At 42.0% G+C, this 16,817-nt stretch overlaps 1 protein-coding gene across 2 annotated transcripts in view; it reads left to right on the top strand.

The window, feature by feature from the left end:
- The window catches only part of LOC136678064 (protein mono-ADP-ribosyltransferase PARP8-like), a 74,294-nt gene that overhangs the window by 14,599 nt on the left and 42,878 nt on the right, over window positions 1-16,817 (top strand). For both annotated transcript variants that reach the window (XM_066655868.1, XM_066655867.1), the window contains exons 3-6: window positions 9,590-9,627; window positions 12,276-12,365; window positions 15,687-15,757; window positions 15,900-15,968. In XM_066655868.1, the coding sequence (XP_066511965.1) occupies window positions 9,590-9,627; window positions 12,276-12,365; window positions 15,687-15,757; window positions 15,900-15,968 (268 nt within the window). The remainder of the gene's footprint in view (window positions 1-9,589; window positions 9,628-12,275; window positions 12,366-15,686; window positions 15,758-15,899; window positions 15,969-16,817) is intronic.

Here is a 16,817-nt window from a genome sequence, read left to right as displayed (position 1 = left end):
GGGGGAAAAATAAACATACAATAATTCATTCATTCATTATCTGTAACCTTTATCCAATTCAGGGTCGCAGTGGGTGCAGAGCCTACCTGGAATCATTCGGCGCAAGGCGGGAATACACCCTGGAGGGGGTGCCAGTCCTTCACAGGGCAACACACACACGGACACTTTTGAATCACCAATCCACCTACCAACATGTGTTTTTGGACTGTGGGAGGAAACCGGAGCACCCGGAGGAAACCCACGCAGACACAGGGAGAACACACCACACTCCTCACAGACAGTCTCCCGGAGCGGGAATCAAACCCACAACCTCCAGGCCCCTGGAACTGTGTGACTGCGACACTAACCTGCTGCGCCACCGTGCCGCCTAAATTAAACCAAACTATATGTTTATGTTTTCAGAACTGAGTTAAAGAAAATGAAATATTTTTGTGTATATTTGTGTCTTTACGTGTCTTGGTGTTCCCTTACGACTACTGAACACGACGACATACCATTTCAGAATAATGGTCGTCTGGCTCAAGGCGGTCCAAAAGTACCATATTTTGGTTGCTGTCAGTTGCTGTCATGTAACACTGCTTAGGGGTAGGTGAAAATGTAAAGTAGTTTATAGCTCCTACAAACACTAGTTTGGGTGGTAGTTTTTGGTGTAGCAATGTGTAAACCTGAATTTAGTGAAGACTTACAATACAGCTAGCCTACGTTTGAACCTACGCACGGCTGGTGCAAGTAGTAGTAAATGTAGTAAATCAACACCTAGTAGTGAATCAATTTGTCTCAGAAAATTTTGGAGATTCTCATCGTGGTGTTTGTGGTGGTGATGCTGCCAGGGGCCCTGAGATAAAGTTTGACAAACATAGCAACAGTAATTAAAGGGAAATGAAAGTTATCTGTTCTTATCTTGGTTTTGTAATTGCTCTCAGTTTATTAAAAAGAAAACCTGCACCACAGATCTGAGGGGCATTAGGTGTCTTATATTCTGTTGCACAAAATGGGACATGAGCAATAACCAATGACATCCTGTGGTCCTTTTGTTTTATTATGGTATTGTTTTTAAAATCACATCCTTTTTAACAGTGTTTGATCATGTTTGTAACATTGAACCAATACAAATGCTCTAAAATTACTTGGAACAAAATCATTTATTATTATTATTATTATTATTATTATTATTATTATTATGGGCGACACGGTGGCGCAGCAGGTTAGTGTCGCAGTCACACAGCTCTGTGTCTGCGTGGGTTTCCTCCGGGTGACTGTCTGTGAGGAGTTGGTGTGTTCTCCCTGTGTCTGCGTAGGTTTCCTCCGGGTGACTGTCTGTGAGGAGTGTGGTGTGTTCTCCCTGTGTCTGCGTGGGTTTCCTCCGGGTGACTGTCTGTGAGGAGTGTGGTGTGTTCTCCCTGTGTCTGCGTGGGTTTCCTCCGGGTGTTCCGGTTTCCTCCCACAGTCCAAAAACACACGTTGATAGGTGGATTGGCGACTCAAAAGTGTCCGTAGGTGTGAGTGAATGTGTGAGTGTGTGTTGCCCTGTGAAGGACTGGCGCCCCCTCCAGGGTGTATTCCCGCCTTGCGCCCAATGATTCCAGGTAGGTTCTGGACCCACCGCAACCCTGAACTGGTTAAGGGTTACAGATAATGAATGAATGAATGAATGAATGAATTATTATGATGATTATGAAGTGCCTTGAAGTCGTCTCCACACATCGACCCAGTATTGCAGAACTACTGGCAAACTGTGCAGCTCCAGTTGGGGCAGCCGTGGCCTGGTGGTTATGGAACTGTGGAGTTTGTAACTGGAAGGTTGTCCCTTTGATCCCCAGAGCCTTACTTAAGAGACTTAAGTGCTAATGAGCAAGGCATTTAACCCCCAACTGCTCAGCAGGCGCCATGGCTAGGGCTGTGCACCGCTCCAAGCATGTGTGTTCACTGCCCCCTAGTGCTTACTAGTGTGTGTAAATGTGTCTTTCACTGCATGGATTGGGTTAAATGTGAAGAACAAATTTCCCTATGTTCAAGCACAGCGGCCAATAAAGTGATTCTAGCATAGTGGAGAGAGACTCTGTTTATTTACCATTTACAGACACTGGGGCTTCGTAAACATATTATAGCAGTTTCCAGCACGCAAACCTGAAGACTGAAGAGCAACAAATGGCGAGGAAGCCTCCTCTGAATTTTTAAAAAAAATTATTTTATAAAATTAAAATAAAAAATGGCAGCACGGTGGCGCAGCAGATTAGTGTCGCAGTCACACAGCTCCAGGGGCCTGGAGGTTGTGGGTTCGATTCCCGCTCCGGGTGACTGTCTGTGAGGAGTGTGGTGTGTTCTCCCTGTGTCTGCGTGGGTTTCCTCCAGGTGCTCCGGTTTCCTCCCACAGTCCAAAAACACACGTTGGTAGGTGGATTGGCGACTCAAAAGTGTCCGTAGGTGTGAGTGTTGCCCTGCTAAGGACTGGCGCCCCCTCCAGGGTGTATTCCCTCCGCGACCCTGACCTGGATAAGGGCTACAGATAATGAATGAATGAATAAGTGTCAACAAATATGTGACCAGGAAATGAATGTCATATTTGACACATAGCTAAAAACATTTTAAGTCATGTGTTTGTTTAGGCATGCAGTTTACACAGTGTGAATTAGCTTCCACTAACATTAGCTTTGAAGAAGCAAAGGCTTCATGAATACGTCTTGATTATATTTAAGTAAGTGTCTAAATGAGACCTGTACGAAGGAGATAATTTAAGACACATTTCACCAATGAATATTTTCTCAAAAGCTGAAAGGAAACGGAAGCTGTGATCTGTATTTCTCTGCAGCAGATGAAGCTTCTCACCTGCTCCAGACCTGTGCTAACGAGGCTGTGTGAGTGAAGGCGTTCCAATAGAAATGTGTTTTGCCATCACCTCACATCATACTCAGCAAGTGTTTAAGACCCTGCTCTAAAGCCCGTTTTTAAATCTGCTTTCCGCCTTTCGCACGATCAAGCAAAAAGCCCTATAGCTTTTCTATGGAAGTCATAACGCAGAGCCCTGCAGCGTCCAAAGCTCATAATCGCAACCGGAATTGGACTTGATCAAATTAGAGCTCAGTAAGACCCCATAAAATTCATTGTTGAAATACGTCTCCTAGCTGTCGACAGTTTGCCGGAGCACTGTAGGCAATGGAAGCAAGATAACCACGAAAGCAGATTTGAGCGGTGATTGTTTTACGTGACTTTGTAATAAACGTTCACTCCTACGTGGACAGAATAACATACTATGATTATAGTGTTACAGCTGTGATGTACATTCTAAGACATGCTTGCTTAATGTTTCTTCTGAAAGTAAGTGTATATTAATAAAGAGACTGATCACAATCTGTGCTGTAACAGCCTTTAGTCTTTGGGAATGACTGGAAGATTTCTGTGAGGATTTCATTTTTGATTTTCATTCATTCATTCATTATCTGTAACCCTTATCCAGTTCAGGGTCGCGGTGGGTCCAGAGGCTACCTGGAATCATTGGGCACAAGGCAGGAACACACCCTGGTGGGAGGGGGGGGCAGTCTTTCACAGGGTGACACACACTCACACATTCACTCACACCTATGGACACTTTTGAGTCACCAATCCACCTACCAACGTGTGTTTTTGGACTGTGGGAGGAAACCCACACAGACATGGGGAGAACACACCAAACCTCTCACAGACAGTCACCCGGAGGAAACCCACGCAGACACAGGGAGAATACACCACACTTCTCACAGACAGTCACCCGGAGGAAACCCACGCAGACACAGGGAGAACACACCACACTTCTCACAGACAGTCACCTGGAGGAAACCGGAGCAGCAGGTTAGTGTCGCAGTTACACAGCTCCAGGGACCTGGAGGTTGTGGGTTCGAGTCCTGCTCCGGGTGACTGTCTGTGAGGAGTGTGGTGTTCTCCCTGTGTCTGCGTGGGTTTCCTCCGGGTGACTGTCTGTGAGGAGTGTGGTGTGTTCTCCCCGTGTCTGTGTGGGTTTCCTCCCACAGTCCAAAAACACATGTTGGTAGTGATTGTTGCTTTACACAACCAAGGAAAATGATACAGAAAGACAACAGAATCACTGAATATTTCCAGAGATTCACCTGAAGTTATTGTTCCATTGTTGAATGTCTCAACTTCCAAATATTCAAAAGATATTAAAATAAATCGTAAAGATCAATACATGAAATTTTAAACTTTTATTTCTAAGTGTCTAATAATAAACACTGAAGTATGAATTGTTTATTAGCCACTGTGGTTCGCGCTTAGCCGTAGTGACATAGTGCTCTTAACGCTCTGACCACTTCAACCCTTGCACCCGTTTTGCTCACCCTTTGACAACGTCACCAAACGACATTAAAGAGCACACTTCCAGGAATGCCTTAGAGTTTATTTCAGTTGGGATGTGGTAAGTTACACATTTTAGTCCTGGTTTGGTTCACAAGGGCACATTTACAATCAAACCAAAGCCAAGTCAAAAAGAGACATTTAACACAAGTGTGAGCCAGTCGTCAGAGTCCTCTGCTGGGATTAGTATACTTAACGGGATTGTGTATGTGTTTACTTGGAGGAAGTTTTACCAGATATTCCTCCACTGCTGCATGTGTTTCCCCAGTAAAATACCTAAGCGCTTTCTCTCTAATGTTTATGTAGCATATTTATTTCATGTATGAGCCGTAATCCCCTAATGTGTGGATATCTAGTTTCTGTATGAGGAAATTCACCAGACTGTTTCAGCCCTCGGGTTTTATCTAAATAATTTAAGGCTTATTCATTTACTTAAACCGACATGTTTCAACATCGGGTAATGGTGCCTGTAGTTTTCTCAAATTAATTCTGTATATTAATGCATTTTCAGCTATATTTATCTATGTATTTAGTAGGGCTAGCCCCGAATACTCGGCTGTTCCGGTACTTGTTCATTGGTTATGTATTCAGTTTTTAATTCTGAGAGTACTCGTTTTTTTTTGGGATAAGTCTGGCTATCGATAAAGCCACCACTCCATCTATATTCGGGTGTGATATACAGTGGTGTAAAAACACCGGGCTCCACCCGTATTCAGCCTCATCAACATTAAAGTCCAGAATGAAGCCTAAAACAGCCCAACACCCAACAACAATCTACTTAAAACGAAGCGTGGCAAAGCTACAGTTAACTTTCTCAGCTTTACACCTCGAATTAGACCAGACCACTTCCACAAAGCTCTGGTTAACTCCTGTACTCTGTGCCATTAGCCACACAGTGTATGTGCGAGTTGGGGAGCGAGTTAGTTGGAGCTACAGCACAGATTCTGGTTCTAAAGCAGGCATCGGACGCAGATTTTCGGAATAACACACCCCCCCACAACACACACATACACACAGAATATTTGAATGTTCACTGAATTAGAAGTTTAAGAGTTAACAAGCGCTAATTTTAGCAGAAATGCTATGTCAGTTGTGTGTTTATGTGTGTTCATGTAGCCTGTGTGTCGACTCTGAGGTTTACTAGTAACTTCATTATTGGCCTGAAATGCACCAAAAAATGCTTAGAATTATTTGTTTGTTTTTTTAAGTTTAATTTTTTGACATTTGGTCCATGGCAGCTCTCTCATCAAGCACAATCAATATCATAACCCCATAAAAACATCAAACACCTCTCTCTGAGGTCCCCAGAAAACTGGCCTAATTTGCTTCTGGTCAATTAAGCCAGCCTGTGTTCAATTAGTTCCAACATGAGTTTGGGCTCCTTGGGGTGGCTTGGGTGCAGGGGGCTGTGGTGGTGGGGCAGGGCACGTCGCTGTTTGCTCTTCTCCACTGAAGGAAATTCACAAGCAGCTAGTGATCAAAGAGTGGAGGTGCTAGAGCCATGCAGTCATTCATTTGTGTTTTAGCTCCTTATATCCGGTAGATTTGATTTTAGCAACAGCGACACATATGTTATGTAAGGCCAGTGTGCATTTTTCCAGCCCCGCCCCCTTTTCTGACATTGAGTCTTGCTTGTGTCAGCGGCCTTAAAGATGGAGATTTGGCAGGAGACTTCTGAGGTTTTAAAACCTGTGAAAGTGGGTTCCTGGACATCTGGAGGTCTTAGCTTTGGCTCATGGACCATGGCTGTTCTGCTGTGTGTATTAACCCTGATCAGACAACATGAAGTCTCAAAGCTGTCGTTTGTCAAACAGAAACCTGAAAATGAACAGTGCGAAGAATGACGCAGCACAGAAGTTCTCAGCTCTTCCCAGATGTTGCTTTGAATAACGATAGCTGTGAGTGTCTCCATCCTGTAGAAAACCTCAAGAGCTCTCAGGGGGTTTGAGTTTTAACAGCTGACTTTCTCTTTTATAGTTAGTCATCTAATACCTCAGCCTGCATCTCTCACTTCTCATTTCACACAGATTGATTTATGTTTTCAGGTTCTATGAACTAGAGCATGTTTAGAAAACAAAAGCAAAACACACACCATAAAGAAACATGGAAAATGAAAAATACATCACGTCAAAAATAATATTAATGTGCATTACAATTCTACACTGAAGGGGGAGCACACATCAGTTTGACATCAGTTTCCAGACTTCATCGTATATTAAAGGCATTAAACGTGACGTTTTAAAGACAAGAAAATGCTTGAAGACCTACTTTTCTACACGATAGTCGATGTATTCTTGCAATGACTCTGTCCATTTCAGCGCAAAGCAACACAAGCCGGAACACGTATCCGGGAAGTGCTCCCGACACAGCGGATGAATACATTTGTATGATTCAACTGTGCAAAGGCGGTTAAAAAGAAGAAGAGAAGCAGTGTTACTTTATTAATACCCTTGGGGATATTGATTCTCTGCCTTTAACTCATCTGTGGTTGTGAACAAACAAACACACACAGGGAAGTAATTTTTAGCAGCACACACACACACACACAGCCGGAGCAACGGGTCACCAGACATGACACCTGGGGAACTGTTTGGGGGTTTGGTGCTTAGCTCAATGGCACTTTAGCTGTGACTTATTCCAGTTAGTCCTGGGATTTGAACAGGTGACCCTCCTGTTTCATGCTTTAGCCTCCGCAAATGCCTTTTCATGAACAATAAGAGAGACAAAACCATTATGAAGGACATCTGTGACATTGTGATGCTCCACTGCTCTGTAATGGGCTGAAAAGAGCCTCTGTCATTGCTACTCTGGGTTCCGCATTGCAGAATCTGCACTATGTACATTTTGGGGGAGGGTAGGAAACACCCCTACCCCCCTACCCTCTTTTTTTACTTAAAGAAACACTAATATTTTTTACTTCAAAATCATTGTGATGCTCCAAGGCATTGTAATGGGGAGAAAAGAGCCTTTGTCATTGCTACTCTGGGCTCAGCACTGCGGACACTGCGCTATGTAACTTTTGGAAGAGGGTAGGAAATCAGTCCACCTTGATTTCAGGACAATGATGTAAAAGTTAATTACACTCAGCAACTGTAGGGGGAGCCCAGGAGCAAAAAATACAACAACGTACCTAGTGTTTCTTCAAAGAGGTTTATAAGCATTCTGCCATTTCTAGCTTTTAAAACAAGTAAAAGTACTTTAAAAACCCTTATAATTACAGCTCATGCAGTTGTTTACGAATGAGTAATAGCCTACTTTTTTAGACATTGTAGATGTGCTTTTAAAGAGGATGGTATTTGAAGCATATAATTTATAATTATTAGTGTAGCTGAATCTCTAATAACAAAGGCTGTCTGTAAACATGATAGTGACTTTTATGAATGCTATTTACACCATTTATTCTCATTAGTCATATTAGCCTATAATTATTAACCGGTGAGATTTTTACAATAAATATAAGGAGAGGACTCGTCTTTAATGCTTCTTTTGGAAACTCCCTGCCTTTCCCTTTAACCAGCTCATTATAAGCCTGAATATAAATCCATTTGTTAGTTTCAGCGCCGCTTCTGATACGGCGTTTCCTACCCATCATTCAGACACAATAGAGCTCAGACTGTCTTCTCCAGTTGATGAGTCTATTTGCTCTTCCCAAATTACTGTCTTAAAACATAATGGTTCTTTTCGAAGCACACTGACCTAGGGTAATTATACAAACGTAGACATCCGCTTTTCCAAAACGTTTAGCCTGAGTTATTCACAACAACAGTGGCAGGCTCTTAAAAATCGGAGGGAATCTTAATTAGCGCACCTCTAATAGACCAACCATGGGATTTTACTTCCAAAAATTAGCATTCAGTCGTCGGTGGTGGAAACTCGTCTTTGCCCTAGCGTTTACTCGATCAAACCACTAATGGACACTTAGTTTGATTAGTTTTTTAAAAGCTTTAAAGATGTCTAGAGTGTGCCTTTGAGTGACCCTCTAAGCTCTGGAAGTTTAGTGGTTCTGACATGTTTACATCTCATTTACATGAGCCACTTGTCTGTTTATGTGTAGATTGATATGTTCCACATTTCTGTTTGCGTTTGATTTTTTTGTTTTATGAAAACTGACCCCACCAAGGAGTAATAAGTCACTTTCAGAAACTGTGCAGTCATGCTACAGAAAGGGGAAGTTATTAAAGTCTCATGAAGAAGTTCTTCTTGCTCGTGGTTGTCTTGTTTGTCGCCTCAGGGCCTTTCTTTGCGTGTAGTGTATTGTATTATATAAACTTTAATAGTCTATACAAGGCCCAGTCACATTCCAAACTGTCTGCATCAGGTATTCAGTAATTATTAAAGATTAACTCTTTCTTTAGACTCAAAATAGAGTCAAGTTCAGAACATGTTTTTGTTTCATTGTATATTGTATTTATCAAAACGCTGTTGTCATGTGGACGGAAGAAAACAGATATTTTTGGAAATGCTGACATCACACAGCGTGCCTGACTCTGGCTGAAGCTCAAATACCTCCTCACTCCCTCCGTAGTGAAGTACAGAAGTCATTTAACTACAGTGTAAATGCTGCTAGCACTAGATTTCAGACTCCCACATATAAATAAATATAAATGATGCTGTATTAGAATGATATAATGCACTGTTAAGATCTAGATTCAGTCGTTTCATGACTTGAGTAGTGCACTACGTAGGGAGGATGGAGTAATTTGGGACTAACACCTGTGTGTGTATGTGTGTGTGTGTGTACACAGATTTTTCGTTCTCATATGAATTTGCCTCTTGCACTGTCACTTTTTAGCAGTGACAGTTCGTTCCTAATTATAACACACATTGAAAATATGCAAACTCCTGCTGCCCCGGGTACAAAGGATGAAAGGATGTCTGTTGAGACACTTGGCTGATTTTATTGTCGATGCATTAAAGCAGCGTCAGTGATGACCTGCGCTGTGTCCGGCAGAATCAGTGATGAGTTCATTTTCATTACAATAAAACTACAGAGGTTTATTTGTAAAGTGCCAAAGAACATCTGAATGTATTAAGTTGCATTCATTAATATCATAATGTCGTTATGCTGTGGTTAATAACCTGTTCAGTCAGTGGTTAATGAATAGCTCTGATCTGATTGGCCTTCCTACCTTACGTCAGTTTATGATATCCACAGAACAAAACCTTCTGTCTCCATTGTTGTCATCATTGAAAAATGTTTTTAAAAATACCTGCATGTGTAATTGTTTCTTCTCTCTTTCCTCAGGGTGTCCTACTCTGTGCATGTCTCTGATGATTACCCAGGTGCAGTAAACGTTTCTACTCTACATTTTATTAAGTCACTAATGATGCTCACAGTCTGTTACATTTGCAGTACAGTAAAATGTTCAAGTTTTTAAACCAAGACCAAATTTTAAACAAGATATTTGCTATTTTTTATATTTTTGCGATATTGTAATATTTGAAATGCTGGAAATGAAAGCTGTTGTTTTAATATTGTGAACATGTCTCGTTGTGTGGACAGATAAATAGGTCCAAAATGACTTGGAATAGAAGAATACTCCATTTGCGTGTTGTTGGAATTTTTCCTCCCTTTTTGCACCGTCCAGCTCTCACTGATTTTTTCGTCGACCACCGATTCAAGGTTAATTTGAACCTCTTCAATAAACCGGGGTGTAATTTTACGAGCTGCCGTCGTGAGTCGGATAAAAACAAACGTGATCTCTGCTGCAGCTGGAGATTTTACAGATGGAAAGTTGGTGCTGGATGTCTGCATTTTGTTGTGTAAACAATTCTCTTTGGCCAATCAGCACACAGCAAATTCTCCAGTGTTAAATCAACACTATTAGTGTTAACTTAACACTGTGAGTGTTAAATTATTACACTAACAGTGCTAATTTAACACTGGTGAATTTGTTGTGCACAGGTTTTATGGTTTTACGGTTACGGTTTAGTCCCTACTTGGTTCGCTCGGAACAAAGAGTGAGCAAGGACTCAAAAAACAACAAAAAACAGGGTCCAGGAACCAAATTAACCGAATGGAAAAGCAAAAATCTGAGTAGAGTTAAGTCGAGAAGAATAGTATACGTACCATGTAGTGGAAAAGCATCATTCGTGTATTATACTCCCCTTTGTCATCGTTTATTGATGTGTTAGTCACGATAGATCACGTCCCAGCCTCAGTGATGTGAAAGGAAATGAATGCTACATTAATGATCTGCATTCTGCTCTTCTTTTTGATGTGATACAAGCTAATACAACCTTTATAGATCATAGAAAATGGAACCTATGTGGATGTTTTGCTGACCAGTGTGGCAGGAAGCTGGAGTCATTTATTCAGTGTTTAATGCGCTCAGCCAACTATAATCGTCCTGAGCAGAACTCTGCTGCAGGACATATCCTGTTAAAGGACAGATGACCCACTGCTCCACAATGAGGGAGCACTTTAGAGCTGCTCTTACCAAGAGGCAGTCCAAAATAGTCTTTAATTTACTGCTTAACTCCCCTCCCACCTCTGAGCAAAGTGGAGAACTGTGGATATCTTTATTACAGCTTATATGTGTGGTCGGTTATCTTTATTGCAGCCTGATGTTGATTGGTTTTACTGAAATGTGCTGTGGCTTACAGTGGGTCATCATTCATAAGGCAACGTGAAACCTACATACAACCTGCATGACTTTTATTTAAAAAATTGTGAGTTGTCATAAAAGTGCTTTAGTCAGCTGCAGCTTAGAAAGTGTTAGAAAGGTGTTAAAAGCCAGTTGAGATGATGATGCAGGCATATGTCAGTCGTCATTAAAGGCTTATGTAGGTGTTGCTTATAATAATAAGCCTGTGGACAGCTGCTCATCCAACATTTTTGCGATGAAAAGTACAAATCCAGAGCCCCATTTGCGGCAACAACAGCATGTACTCTTTTGGATCAAGGTATACACAGTTGGACAATTTCTGTCTGAATTTGAAAGCGTTCAGCCATTGAGGCATTGCTCAAAACTGATGCTGGATGATTAGTTCTGCACCACAAACACCACTCCAGCTCATCTCAGAAGTGTTGAGAGAACACAGTTCCACTGCTCCACAGCCCAATCACTGTATCACATGTATATGGGGTATGATAAAAAAGATTGCCAGCCTTTTGTTGCTCAGTCTCTGCAGCTCTGAGCTCTGAATTTGTAACTCTTTGTATTCCCCGAGACAAACAGTTTGTTTGAGATTTACTTAAAGGGAGCTTCTCTTCCAAAGAAAGATTTAGAAAAGGCTTTAGAGCCGAAGGCCAAAGTGTCTTCGCGGTGTGAGGATGACCCTGATACTCCGATCCACACACATCCGCGAAGAACAAGAGCTTTTTCTCCCAACCACAGGCCACAGGAAGCAGATTCTCACTCAGCCCTGTGAGCTGGGCTTAATCCACAGCCCAGTAGCAGACAGTCAGCTTTGCATAAGAATGTGGACTTTCCTGTCTTGGATTTGGACATTATTCACAAAGTCAGCACAGTGTGCAGATATATGCCTGGAAAAGGGGATTGGTCAGAAACCCATCCTAGAATTGTGTTTACTATCATTTGGCATCTTGATAGTTAGTTCAACAGGAAAATCTCCTTGCGTCAATATGGAACTTTCCTTAAAAGGTTTAATGCCTGTTAATGTCTAGAGATTTTATTCCCACTGCTTTTGGGGGATGATTTTTACTAAGATAACTTTATCTTATGCAGTCAGTGTCATTGATGTAGAGCACTAAACGGCGTGTGACGCTGTGTGAATGTACGAGAGAGTGAGCGAGTTAGAAGCCAGGTTCGTGAAGTGTTTTGCATCCTGAAAGGAGAAAATGTGCCTCACTCAGTTCGTTTTATAGCATTAAGAGCTACAAACCTAAGTCAAGTGTGTTATAGAAAGATAAATTACACTTTTTTACTTGTTTTCAATCCATTAATTTGTGTTTTTCTTTCTTGCAGACAACACCTATGTCTCTAACTCAGAGAACGATGATGAGGTATTAGTCACGAGAGATCCCATTCCAGTGATTTTCCACAGAATAGCAACAGGTAAAGCCTCTGTGTTGTGATAGACTTGAATACATCAGATTCACCCAGATGTTACGCTGGAATTGTAAAACTGACGTTACAATACAAACCCGTGAAAACATAAAGACTGGATTCACATCTATTTACTCAACGTTAAATTTACCCAAATTTAAAATTAACCCAAAAAATTAACCCAAATTAAAATGCACTTGTTAATATGTATTCAAAATATTAAAATCGCTCTGTATATCGCACAATATCTGTGTATTTGCAGAGCTATCACATAGAAATACTGTTTTGCTAATGTTTAGTTCAATAAATATACCCATTACAATGTGCAGAATTGTTTCCCCTGTGGGGGATGCATGTAATTACTTTTTCCAGCATAAAGCGGGTATGATTAAACTGGATCTGGACATCCCCGTGTGCTGTTTAGAGTACATTTTATTTACGTTTATATAACCCCTGTTGGATATTGCAGTATATCAAGTTCACTGATGTCCGTAGTTCCAGCCCGAGGCCTGTTCCAGAGCATCTCATTTCATGCTTTTCTGAGGAGATTATAAAAGTTAGTTGTGTATTTTAGTAACAGTGTATTTTAGGTGATATTTGTACATTGTCTGGCCTTATAGGTAACCCATAGTAGGTCTTGCTGCATGTACAGATTTGTGTGCTTACATAGTATAAATACAAAATTATGCAATAGGCAAATGTACATGCTCACTCGTTTAATGCTGGTTTTCCACCCTTAACACAGCTCCACAGATACAATTAAATTTGACATTTCCCTGCGCTCATGTTTCACAGCTAATGAGCATGTGTCCAGAAATGGCATGGATTGACGGCCTGTCAGTCACCAGCCAGACTTTCCACTTTTGCAGCGTTGACTTCTCTATAAAACAAGAGTTCCACTAGTTCAGAGGCTCAGTTTCATTTTATGTTGTTTGTCAGCATAGCCATTGTCAAGACAAAATATATTCCCTCAGCACTGCCATTTTTACTTGTTGTGATTATAGACTCTGGTTGTGACAAATATAGAGTGGGTGCTAGACTGTGAGAATTATTAGCGGTAGAGCTAGCCAGAGATAGTGGGACAGTGGGAACAGCACAGTAGTTAGATCCCCAGGCTCCAGACAGCCTGAAGCTTCAACTCTCTGTAGGGGTAGTGGGCAAGAAATGAGCCCGTACCTGGAGTTTAGGGAATAAGATGAGGATGAGTTAGCACATAGCCACTGCCTACTGCCTTTGATACAGCCACATAGTCGCTGCTGTTAAAAAAAAAAACAAAAAAAAAAAACTGGAGTGTGGCTAATTGATCACCTTCACGTTTAAGGTGGTAGTAACTTCAGGCTCCTGCAGATGATGGTGCACAAGGATGATTGGGCTATGAATACTTGTGGGGTGTGTGATGGGAATTGAGAAGAGGTGGTACAGTGCAGTGAATGTCTCGTGTGGCATACGGTCATAAGAGTTGCTGCTGTGGCAAAAATCCCAGTCTACAGGAAATTCTCATAGAATTGTGGCCTAAAGGCGAAACTGACGGAAAGGGCCCACTGACTCTTCACTTTCAGGCAAGAACTGCTCCTAGAAGTCAACACAGTTCCTTAACAAACAATATCTGAAAGAACATACCACAGAGAACTGCAAACCATCTGCACATGGAGAATAGTGCAAGCGAGAGACCTCTGCTCACAAAGTTGCCTGGTTACAGTGGGTGACAAGACACAAAATTTGGACTGTTCTTGACTGGAAATGTGTTATCTGCTCAGATTAATTTAGTTTCTGTCTGTGTGTGAAAGATGCTAGACATCGTATTCATTGTAGACCTCATTGAGGACTGTGGGCAAGGTGTGGTCAAGCTGGAGGAGGCTCTGCGATGTCCTGGTGGTGTTATAATTATGCGGAAAATGGGTTTTTGATTGAGGTGACAGTGTATTTGAACCCCAGTCCCTACACTGAGCTGCCGAATCACCAGGTTTCCCTTTTTGTTCATCATCATACAAAGGCTGACCCTGTATTCCAAGATGATAATGCTCAAGTCCAAATGTGACTGATGAGCATGTTGAACATCATCTGGACGGGGTCGCAAAATCCTCCAAATTGTAACTAATTGAAATCAGTTGGACTACCCGAAACAGCGAGTAAATCACCAGGGAAGGCGTCCATGAAATCTGGCCGAACTGCTCAATACTTTGATGCAAGCGAGATGTCCCTTACATCCAGAAACTTGTCCAGTCCAAGCCAAATGGAATCACAGTTGGTATTTGTGCTCATGGTGGTATGACATGCTATTAGTTATGTTTCTTACATTAATAGGGAGTTTGTCCCCATTTGCTGCAGTAACAGCTTTTCATTTTGGAAGGCTTTACACTGATATTACACTGATTAGATTACTTTGGCTTACAGCCATGTAAATATTATGCTTTAACATGTCTCAAATGTGCCATCACTCCAGAGAATGTACTTACAATCCTCCAAAGCTCTTATTACAGTAGGGAACTTTTGAGGGAACCTGGAGGATTTGTTAGTTAGCTGCTCATTAACTTGTCCATACTTCTCCATACTGTGAGTGCTGTCCTTTGTTCTCAGCTGCAATTACTGAAGGAATTGGTTTATAACTGGTTTAAATTTTGCCTCTTCATTTAACCCATCTGTGGCAGCGAACACATACAAAGACACACACACACTAGGGGCAGTATACCCTCACACACCCAGAGCAGCGGGTAGTCATCTCAGCAGCTGGGGAGCAGTTGTGGGTTAGGTGCTTTGATCAAGGCAGCTCAGCTGTGGATGTTGTGGGATGAGACAGTGATATTCTTTCATTGCCCCTATGTTCAATGGGTCAAGTCAAAGGGATCAAACCAGTGACCACCTGGTCCAAGCCTGCTTCTCTAAATGCAGGTTAAAAGATGTGTTTGGGCAAGAGGGCTACAATCACAGGTTCCATTATTTTCAGATACAGCAGAAGCAGTGAACCCAGTGATCCTGGACTGGACTGTTCAAAGGGTCGAATGTGGAAAAGTACCCAGTGTTAATAATGTATCTGGTTAACACGCCTTAACTATGATAGCCCTAGTTTTTACATATTTCTAGACATTTAGCCGTCGCAATACGGCCCATTACAAATGCAAGTCTAATATGTTATCCACATCATGCCGATGCACGCATTCATCAGCCGCAGCGCTCCAAGCCTGTGGAATTTCTTCAATTATGTTTAATGCCGCAATTGCCTGTGACGGGCTGACGGATATGTCAGATATGTGCCAGAGAATATTCCAGCCTAAATTAGATCACCGCCTCATTGTGTTGAGATTATCATCATCGGTTTCTCATTTTCTACAGAGATAAGGATCAATAATGACGCCACCAGCTGTCTTTCCATCAAGTCGAAGCTTCAGATCGACAAAAACCCGGTAAGAGAGATGCAGCAGATTGGAGTCCTTTTTTTATTTCCATTCACATGAATTTCACATGCCTTAATAAATTGTCTGGTGAATAATACAAGTGCAGACAAATGTCCTCGAAATAAAATGACTTTTTATTCATATCTTGCAGTGCCATTATGCCATAGAGGAGGACTCGGAGGGAGATAATGACTCTGAAGAGTTCTACTATGGTGGTCAGGCAAGTGCAGATGAACTTCACTGGGATATTTAGAGTCTAATTGGAAATATGTCTGGAAATGAGATTTTCCAGCACCTAGACTGTTTTCTTCTTAAAGGTCAAGGATGAACCATTAGAGACAAATCCAATGAACCTGGTAGCTCTTGACTGAGAGGGTGAGTGAGAGTCAGGTGAACGAAGACTAATGATAGGTTAGTCGTCCTTGTAACCTGTGGTATGACTTTAAAAATTGTGAACTTTAGCCCATACGAGAGTGCGTATTTATGCAGGAACTTAACAAAGTGAAAGGGAGAATGAATTTCAGAATGCTTTCCTTAGCCAAGGACACTTTGAATTTCATGCTAGATTTCCCTGATGCACTAAACGGCTGGTATAAAAGAACTTGTGGCTTACTATTTCTCGATAAGTCTATTGGCCCATTCATCAGGCGAGGTGAGAGGAGGTTTCAGTCATATGAATGAATGTCTGCTAAGCGACTCCCTCCTAAATGACTCATGCGCCGGCTCATTGGAGAAGATCCATTATGGTAAAGCTGCAAAGAGTGAACTGGATTTGCCCCTAGTGGGCCGGACATGCGGTGGGCTTTTGTGACTTATTAGCAGACTGTCGTTTGGATGGAGATGCGTGCCCTAATGCCCTCAGAGGCTGTGAATGCACACTGGCACTCACTCACAGTAATGTGGCTTCATTTATAGCTCTGACATCCTCTGGGCTTCCGAGGGTGTTCAATCACTGAAGCTGCGTCATCTACAGGCCTCGCTCCAGGGCCTCGGGGGGTGGTGAGGAGAAGGTGCTTTAGGGTGAGACATGGACGTCAACTCATCATGTATACTTTAGGAGATGCGAACC

The sequence above is a fragment of the Hoplias malabaricus genome, chromosome Y, assembly GCF_029633855.1.
Source record: "Hoplias malabaricus isolate fHopMal1 chromosome Y, fHopMal1.hap1, whole genome shotgun sequence".
Classification (NCBI taxonomy): Eukaryota; Metazoa; Chordata; class Actinopteri; order Characiformes; family Erythrinidae; genus Hoplias; species Hoplias malabaricus.
This window is presented reverse-complemented; position numbering and strand designations above follow the sequence as displayed.